The sequence below is a fragment of the Alligator sinensis genome, unplaced genomic scaffold, assembly GCF_000455745.1.
Source record: "Alligator sinensis unplaced genomic scaffold, ASM45574v1 scaffold505_1, whole genome shotgun sequence".
NCBI classification, from domain to species: Eukaryota; Metazoa; Chordata; order Crocodylia; family Alligatoridae; genus Alligator; species Alligator sinensis.
Window position 1 is genome coordinate 469,971 of NW_005841940.1, and position 10,038 is coordinate 480,008.

The 10,038-nt window shown below is 45.1% G+C and overlaps 1 protein-coding gene across 1 annotated transcript in view; it reads right to left on the bottom strand.

Annotated features, from left to right (window-relative positions):
• The window catches only part of SRSF9 (serine and arginine rich splicing factor 9), a 15,862-nt gene extending 5,837 nt beyond the window's left edge, over positions 1 to 10,025 (bottom strand). The window contains 4 exon segments of the mRNA XM_025199315.1: positions 7,827 to 7,914; positions 9,041 to 9,200; positions 9,203 to 9,259; positions 9,568 to 10,025. Coding sequence (XP_025055100.1) covers positions 7,827 to 7,914; positions 9,041 to 9,200; positions 9,203 to 9,259; positions 9,568 to 9,612 — 350 coding nt within the window. The 5' untranslated portion in view covers positions 9,613 to 10,025.
• Positions 10,026 to 10,038: the final 13 nt, after the last annotated feature.

A 10,038-nucleotide genomic window follows, 5' to 3' on the forward strand; every position in this document is an offset into this window, starting at 1 on the left:
GCTTGTAGAAGAGCTCGGCCAGGTCCCGCTCGCGCACGTCGGCCGGCAGGTTCCCCACGTAGATGCGCCCGTCGCTGGCGCCGCCGCGGCCCGAGGCGCCGGGCCCGGTCCCGAAGGCCACGTCCCCGTCCCGGCCCCAGCCCGCCATGCTGCTCGCGCGGGAGACTGCAGCGCTGAGGCAGCCCAGCCCGCCAGGCCCCACCGCCGCCTGACGGAGGACACTAAACAACCCGCTTAAAGGGGAAGAGGCGCCAGCAACCCCGCCAGCCCCACTGCGCCTGCACCATGCTCTGCGCCTGCGTCTCCGCGCATGCGCACACGCCTATTATGGCCCTTAGGCCTACACGCACCCTATTGCGCTTGCGCGCGCTGCTACACGTCGCGGCTGGAGCCGCTCGCGCTCGGACGGGTGGGAATGTGTCCTGCTCTGGGGCTCCGAGGCGCTTCCCCTGCAGCGGAGCCCGCTGCGCCCTGGTTCCTGTATCGCAGCTGCAGGGTCGAGGCGAGCGAGAGCGAGTTTCATCTTTCGTGGCGCTTAAAGCTGCAGCAACAAACCGCTGAGGCAGCGGGGCGCCCGGGGACCCCGCCAGAGCTTGTGAAGGGGGGCCACGAGGAGATAAGCAGATAAACGCAGGATCAGGTTTGTCCCTGTCTGGACAATCCTCCATCCCCACTGCCTGGACGGGAGCACCGACATCTAGAAATTAGTTTTTGAAATTGGCTGCCACTCCATTCACAGAAGCTTTGGAGGGGGCCTCAAGTCCCGTAAGCTCAAGAACCGCTGCTCCAAGCGTTGGTGCTTTCAGTCACGGTAACGTAAGTGATTCTAGGTGAGAGCAACACAGAAAAAGGACAAAATGGAGCAAAACCACCCAAAGTACTTACAAGTGCCCCCAAAGTGAACAAAACCCAAGAGGGGGGCCTCTCCCATAACTTGTCAGTCTGCAACCCTGAGACGGCTCCATTGCCCTTGCTGCGACTGCAATGCGCTGCTGAAGGTGTAGTACCAGTGTAAACTGAGCTGGCACAAAAATCAGCATCTAATAAACCTGTGTCTAACCTGTTTTGTCGATCTAAAATGTGGACACTGCTGAAAAATGACTCTGGCTTGAAAAATTGCATGAAGTACTATGTTTGTTGGGTACAAATTGGTATGACTGTATGTAATGGAGATATATGGCACACTGCCAGGCTTGTGGATTTGTGGTGTTGATCAAATGATGGCAGGCATGCTTCAGATACATGGTTCACAGGGATGGATCTTTTCCTGCTGTGCAAAGCTCGCCATTAATACCAGATCAGCCAGATTTTTTTTTTGCTGACTTGATTGAGACCTGATGGTTGCTTTGCCTGTCTCAGATGTATTATATTGTCAAAAGCTCACTGCTAATGTCAATTCAATTTGGGATGAAGCTGTAGCCCACTGCATATCAGTAAAAGGCACCTAGCTATCCAAGCAAAGAAAATAAACTTACCTAGTAAAATACTATTCAACATAAGAGTAGCAAAATCAGGTCTTTTACTTCTGTTATCTCAGACTGTCTGTGTGCATAAGTCAGCATGTTAACAGATTTTCTATTAAAGGTCATGTATTTCTATGAAGCAGAAGGCAGGCTAGGGTGGCACATCACCGCCCTCTGATGGATGGAACCTGCTGGGTTATGAAGTCCCAAAAGACTTGTTGATGGGGAGCATAATGATGAGAAGCTCTGAGTGGCTGTGGATTTTGTTTTGTTATTGGTAAACTTCAGTTTTACTATCTGTGACTTCAGGAAACTTCTTAATGTGAAAGGTGTTTATACGACTACCCCAATAAAGAAATATTTGTCTTTGCCCCATCTTACGAAACTTTGCAAACAGTTTTTGTAGGCCTCCTAAGATCGGTGGTATAAATAGTGTTTCCTTGAACTTGCCTACATCTTATTTATGTTGCATAATTTAGTTTGGTCATTTTTATTAGGGACCCATCCTGATAATGCGGTCTGTTTATGTAACAAATCACTTTTTGTAAACCCCTCAATCATAAATGAGAAAAATCTTTCCTCTTAAACCAATATATATGTATTAAACAGACAAGGTCCAATCCTATTTCCAAGTCATGACATAAATGCAAAATGTACCCAGCAGGCCTGCTTTTCTAGTTATAACTACTGTTATGCTCCACTATTATCAAGCCACATTAATACTCAGTTCCTACTTATGTTTTCCCTCATGTCTTTGCTGTATGCTTCTTTCACACAGAATGCCCATGGGGACTTGATGGCTCAGAAAACTGTTAAGAATAGGGTATAGAGTCTCCATGGTTTGTTTGCTAATTTCAGTCCAGCTCTGGTTAATACTAAAATTTATATTCCTGTGACAGCTGGTTAGTGACCTTATGTTAGATAAAATGTTGATTATGTCTAGTCTATAGCTTAGAAGTGGCTATAGCACAAAAACACTGTCAGAGTTGGCTTCTTTCTCTGGTCACAATATTTTTTAAAGCTATATATAGTATCAGCTGAGAGGCAAGGCCCAGAATGGACAGGGAAGCTGAATTACATAAGTGAGGCTGTAGGTTAGGGTAATAAAAGGTTTTCATTACAAGGTTCTGCATTTGCCATTGTTTCCCATCTTATCAGAAACCAAACATACAACCGCTTTTTATGGTTTATATCTGTCCACTACCTAATTAACTCATTCCTAAATCCATTTGTCTACAATGGATTAATTCTCAGAACACTCTCTTATAGCATTCAGTCCTTCCCAGTACTAATATTAAAAGTACTTCTTTCACACAGATTAAATCCTTCTATAGCAAGGCTGTGGCAGACTGGCAGGAGACAGATAAAGAAATTTGATTCTTTATAATATATGAGAACGAGTGAAAAGAGGCACCCATTTTCCATTCCTTTTTCACTATTTTGTATAACAGACAGGTTCCCTTCACAGTTTTCTTCCTAATAGTTCTAATCTTTTCAATCTCTCTGCATACTATATTCTTAAAGATGCCCTCTCTTATTTTAGTTACTCCAACTCCTATCTGACTCCAGACTCCCAAAGTAAGTTTATTCTTCCAGCTCAGCCATGGCATACATGCAAGGGGAGGGCAGAGAAAGTGCTTCAGGGATGTCCTCAAGGCCAACTTAAAAAGATGCAACAACATTAACTCATGGGATATTATTGCTCAGGGGCAGTGTCTGCTGCAGGGATCTCGGTACTTTGAAACCTCATGACAACAACAGGAAATAGAAAAGCAGGAGCAGGAGAAACTGTGTCATGGACCAAATCAAGAATCCAGTGCCACACACCATACATGGAAACATGTCTGAGTTTCAGTAGAGTCTGTCAATCCCAGATAGGCCTCGTCAGCCATTTTTAGACACAGATAAGATAATCATGGAAGACAATCATCCTCAACTACGAGAGATTACTGGAGAAGTCTTGCAGTTGCAATCAATCTTGTTGCCCTCCACTGGACTCTTTCCAATTTGTCCACATCCTTTCTGGAGTCGGGGGCCCAAGCCTGAACACAGTAGTCCAGATGTGGTCTCACCAGTGCCAAAGAGAGGGGAATAATAACTTCCCTTGACCTGCTGGCAACACTCTTACTAATGCAGCCCAGTATGTCACTGGCCTTCTTCACAACAAGGGCACATGGCTGGCTCTATTCAGCTTATTGTCCACTGTAACCCCCAGGTCCTTTTCCGCAGAGCTGCTGCCCAGCCAGTCAGCCCCCCTGTTGCATGGGATGATTCCATCCTAAGTGCAGCACTTTGCACTTGTCATTGTTGAACCTCATGAGATTGGTTTTGGCCCAATCCTCCAATTTGTCTAGGTCTCTCTAAATCCTAGCTAGCTCTACCCTCCAGTTCCAGTGTATCTGCTACTCCCCCCAGCTTGGTGTGATCTGCAAACTTGCTGAGGGTGCACTCTATGCTGTCTTCCAGGTCATTGATGAAGACACTGAACAAAACTAGCCCAAGGACTAACCCCTGAGGCATTCCACTTGATACTGGCTGTCAGCTAGGCATCAAGCCATTAATTACTATCCTTGGAGTCCAATGCTCCAGCCAGTTTTCTGTCCACCTTACAGTCCATTCATCCAGCCCGTACATCCTTAGCTTGCCTGCAAGAATATTGTGGGAGACCGTAACAAAAGCCTTGCTAAAATCAAGGTATATCACATATTGATCTCCCCACATCCACAGAGCCAGTCACCTCATCATAGAAGACAATCAGGTTGGTCAGGCATGACTTGCCCTTGGTGAATCCATGCTGACTATTCCTAATCAGTAATCACCTTCTTCTCCTCCAAATCCTTAGATATGTATTCCTTGAGGATCTGCTGCATGATTTTTCCAGGGACTGAGGTGAGGCTGACTGGTCTGTAGTTCCTGGATCCTCCTTTTTCCCTTGCTTAAACATAAGCACTATGTTTGCCCTTCTCCAGTCATCCAGGACTTCTGTCCTGATAGCTATGAGTTTTCAAAGATGATGGCCAATGGCTCTCCAATCTCATCAGCCAGCTCCCTCAGTACCCTCTGGTGCATCCCATCTGGCCCCATGGACTTATAATGTCCAGCTTTTCTAAATAGTCCCATATTTCTAAATAGATACATAAATACAGTTGAGAATCAGAGCTTTAGTGGTTATATAAAACTTTCATCCATGAATCTCAAAATACTTAATAAAAAAAAGGTTAAATTATCCACAATTTACAGATAAAGGAATGGAGGAAGTGGGAGACCTTAGAATAAAAGCTGTATTTTCTTTACTTCCCATCTGGTGCTGTAACTGCAGACTATGCTGTCTCTTTAAACACAAGATATTTTCCCTGATCTACATATGATATCTTCCCATTTAACATATCCTTTACCCAGCTTCATGTTGCATGATATTTTCTTAGTCTTAGGAGCAGAATTGCAAAAGGGCTTAGAAGATACAGAAGATCTTGATAAATCTCAGCTCCCAGGTAGGTAGGTACCTACATGAAGGGGTTACATCTTCAAATAGGCTCAGCACACAGCAACTTCTGTGAAAATCTGGACACTTTAACAAGATGAACTTCAGCAACAACCTAAATAGGAACTGATGGATGCTAGTACAGCGGTGGGCAAAATGGCAGCTCTGGCTGGTGGCCGGACTCCTTTTCCAGCCGCCCCTGCCCATGTTGCTGTAGCTGGTTTCCATGGACACTACAGCAGTGGTGGTGCTGCCATGACATGCAGGCCATGGATTGCAGCTCTGCCCTGGGTCTGGACCACACTATCAGCACCCCAAGATCCCAGCCCCGGAGCAGCACTCCATCCAGCCACATACCCTGCTAGTGCTGCTGAGGCTGGTTTCCTTAGAATCCCTGGAGTCTGCCACAGGCCAGACTTTTCCCACCCCTGTGCCAGTACCTTAACCTTTAAAGTATTCTGATACTACTTGTATAAAAATCTAGAACATGAACAGGTGTAATTTTACTTTGTAAAAAGGGCAAGGTTTTAGGGAACAGATTCAAGCTTGTGTATATTCAGAATCGTATCTGCTATTATAATAATACAGTTTCTATTACTTATTTGCACTTCTCAGGCCAGCAGAGTACATAGAATACATGCTATTGGAATAACTCCACAGGAGAACAAAATGGTTGCAGTCAACAAGATCTTTGCCCCCCAAAAATGGTGTTTACAACAATGTAATAAAATTTGGTTTGTTAAGATTATGTGATAGTTTCAGCTGATATAAACTGAAATAGTTCCACTGAGGTCAATGGAGTTATATTAATTTATATCAGATGAAAATTTCTTCCTGTAAGATAGAATTGTACTGGATGTTCTGAAGTGCATGCCCTCATGCATTTCTCAGAGAGGGAGCTTTTTTCAATTCTATGTAAAAAATATATATATTCTTATTATAAATTAAAATTATTATTCTACTGATATTATTACCTTTTATGGTAGTGCCTAGAAATCTCACAAGTAATCTTGCATTCATTAGGCTAAGTGTACACACACCTGTTGCAAAAGGACTCTGCCCCAGAGCACTTGCTTGTCAAACCAGTACCATCTGTGATTTTAATCTGATGACATTCTTTATTCACGACTCATTTTCTTTTAATGAGCCCTTCCCTATGCTATTATCTTCACCTTTTATGGTATTCTACGTTTTGTTTTTCAAGTTCTGCTTTCTTCTGCAGCTGTACTCAGAGAATGGAGCTGAACAAGCAAACCTTTGATTTTTAAAAATGATTATTTAAAACCCTTGCATCTCATATACCGGTGTTTCTGCAATCATCTGTTTTTCTTCAGTGAGCCATTTTAAGACATTCTCAGAAATCTGTTTGTAACCGGCAAACCTAATTATCTCTGCCTGTCACTTCTTATATTCACTTCTTATCTATGGATATCTCCAAATATTGTTGTAACTGCTGAAGGGACTGCAGGCTGTTGAATGGTTAATTTTTGTAAGTTCAGTACTGCTGAAATTCAATTAACCATGTCAGTGATTCAACTAAAATTCCTTTACTAAATCCAAAAGCCAATAGCAGTTATACCAGGGGTGGGCAAAATATGGCCCGCAGGCCCAATCTGGCCTGCCAAGGAATTCTGTCTGGCCTGCGGTGGGCAACTGAGGCCATGGCTCATATAGCCAGTCCCACCATCCCCAGGCACACAGCAGGGCTGAGGCAGCACGGTGGCTTGACTCAACTTCCCAGCATCTTCAGAGGCAGCAGCTCCTTCTAGCTGCTGCTGCTAGTGTCGCTGCTGACACTGGATCAGGCCCTGCTGCCCAGGCACCCTGGCCCATCTGCCCTGCACCCACCGCTGGGGAGGCCAGATGGAGGAGGTAAGGGGAGTGGGGGGCGGTCTCCAAGGAGACCAGCTGGGATCTCTGTGGACAGAGCATGGTTGGTTAGGCAGATGGGATGGGGCTATGGGTGGAGCATGGCATTCAGGAGTAGGACTTGAGGTAGAGGAGGGCTGGGATTGTGGGGCGGTGACAACATGGGACTGAAGCCCGATGCAGAGCTGCAATCCATTCCCCAGCTCTGCTCCAGGCCATGGCCCTGCGCTGTCACTGCCCCATGTTCATGGCTCTGCCCCTGCCCGCCATCCCACTCCTGGACACTGCTTCCCACCTGCCTGGTGCCCCATCCCATTCATCCAGCTGAGCATGCCCTTCCCACAGGGGTCCTGGCTGGTGTCTATGGAGACCCCAACACTTGCCCACCCACTCTGGCATCCCTGACAATGGGTTTGGGTCAGGGCCAAATAGGATCAATTCCTCCTCCCATCCTGCAAAAGCTCACTAAAACTCTGTAAGTGACCCTCCAGCCCAAATAATCCTCTCCCCCACCTTGAGTTATACAGTTAAATCAGGGGTGGCCAACCTGCAGCACATGGCAGATCAAGGAGGGGACATGCAGTACAGCAGCAGACACACAGCAGAAAGCACAAAGCAGAAAGCAAACCGAGAGATTGGGCAGAGGAAGGGGATCAGAGAGGTGTGTGGGGGAGGGTATGGGGCTAATTTTGTGGCATGCTGGGCAAAAAGGTTGGCCCCCACTGCTTTAAACACCAAAATACTAAAAGTATACTATTTAGCAATATTAAAATACTTATAAATGACCATACTGACACAACGAGTGCAGTGACAAGCATTTGATCAAAATACAGCCAGGCTAGTGAGGGATATTCTAGCTGTTTCATACTAGCTGGCAACAGATTAGCTCACATTAAAAAAAAACACAGTTATCTTGCCCATTTTTATCCTCCTGTATTTCTCAAATCATATCAAGCCCAAACCTGCACGCACATTTTTCTTATTATTTCCAGTACACAAAACCATCTTCTTACTGTCTTTGTTGAGTCTTGCTGGGTTTCCTCCTAGATCTCCCAGAGCCAGCCTTTGTCATAAAGGCATCAATAAATAAAATTAGGGCCACTAGAATTAGGAACAACAAGAAAGTATTTTACAAACATATTAGGAACAAAGGCAAACTTAGTAATAGCCAGATCTAATACTTGATAAATATAACACTGTCATCCTGATGTAAATATTTATTTAATACTTTGGGTTTTTTATGTTCTGCATTTAGAAAGAAGCAGCACAATTATTCATACCATACAGTGATAATTAAATACTTCCTTTTCAGGTACAGGCAAACTTTTCTAGCTGCCTATACATCCACAGGCCAGATCCAATGGTTCTGCAGGCTGGATCTGGACCACAAGCCATAGGTCGCTGACCCCTGTCCTATTTCAGCAGTGGCAAGAGAATGTTAAACAACTACTGCAGTCAACCATTTTAAATTCTGCACCAAACAGTATTATAAGAATTATCTGAGGAGCATTCTGAAACACTATTACTAATTCTTAACAGATTTTGAATAATTGGAGAAATTCCAGAGCACCAGGGGAAAAATTAGCATCATGCCAATGTTTAAAAAGGAAACCACAGGCTTGTTAGCCTGCTATCAGCCCCTGGCAAAATCATGGAAAGGCCGATATGGGATACAATCAATACAGAATTAATGGATATAGCGTAATTAATGACAATCACCGTGTTTTTATGGAAAATAGGTTTATGTCAAAATTATTTTTAAATTAAAAAAGTGGTTGGTAAAATTAAGTGTTAGCATAATGGAATTCTTTCTACAAGGCATTTCATTTAGTTCTGCATGACATTCTGATAACAAAAATTAGCACTATACAAAATCTGTGTAGCCCCTATTAAAGGATTTAAACTGGCTAGCATTAGCATATAGATTGCAAAAAAGCAATTATAAATAAAGTCTCATAATCCACTGGAGGTGTTATTAATGGGGTCCTGAAGGGATTTGTACTTGGTCCAAAGCTATTCAAATTTTTTATCAATGGCCTAGAAAAATATAAAATAATTCCTGAGAAAGTTTGCAGATGACACAAAAAATGGTGAATAATGATGACAACAGGTTCAATTATACAGGCTGACCTGGACTGCTTGGGAATATGGGCTCAGTTGAACAAAACACATTCACACATTTTAATAAAATCAGATGCATGGTCATAGACCAATAGGCCACACTTACAAGATGGGAGACTGCACCTTTGAATGTACTCGCTATGTAAAGACTTTGGGATCATGGGGGATAAACAAGTGAATATAATTTTCCAATGCAATACTTTATTGCAGAGTGATGTGATCTTTGGAAGTTTATGCAGAAGAATATCAGATGGGACAAGGAGGATGTACTGCCACCTCTACATACAGCAATAGCAAGATACATGTGTTCAATTCCGGTGCCCATCTGTGAAAAAGACGTTGACAAATAAGGAAGTGTTCAGACAAGAGGTACAAGAACAACTCGAGGTCTGCCAAACATTTATCCAATGAGATAATGTAAAAAGATGTATCTATTTGTTTTATCAAACAGCAAATTAAGAGGCAATTTGAATGTGGCGTCAAAGCCCCTACCAGGGAATGTTCCAGTGCTATATGACTACTTAATTTACTTTATGGCGTGTAATTTTATTTAACTGAAAAAAATAAGAAGGTCCAGGGGCTGGAAGCTGAAGCGAGACAAAACAACAGCAGAAAGAGCATGCACAATGTTACCTCTGGAATGACTGACTTAAGATGCCTTGCTGGATGCCTTCCCATGCAGCCGGGCTGCCCCTCTGAAAGACACTCCGCTGCTCAAGGTGATTCACAGGCTCGAGGCAGAGTCCTCGCGGGGAACATGGGCCGAAGCAGACATGATCCTCCTGGCCATTCCCCGCGCCCCGCTGAACACCGCCCGGCTCTAAGGGCCCTCAACCCACCCCGCCCGCTGCGCGCGGAGCGGCGCCTCCCCCCCGGGGGCTTGTTTGGGGAGTTTTAACCGGGAGGCCACGGCTGAGGGGTTCAGCCCCGCGGGACCCCTTCGGCGGGCCTGGCCGGGCCGCGCCCCCAGCCCCCTCCGCCTCCAGGGGAGAAGAGGGGAGCCCAGGCCCGGAGGCCGTAGCGGGGAGGGAGGCCCGGGCCCGGCGGCGGCTGCCCCTCGTGAGCTGAGCGGGGTCCATCCAGGGCCCGGTGCCGGGGGCGGGG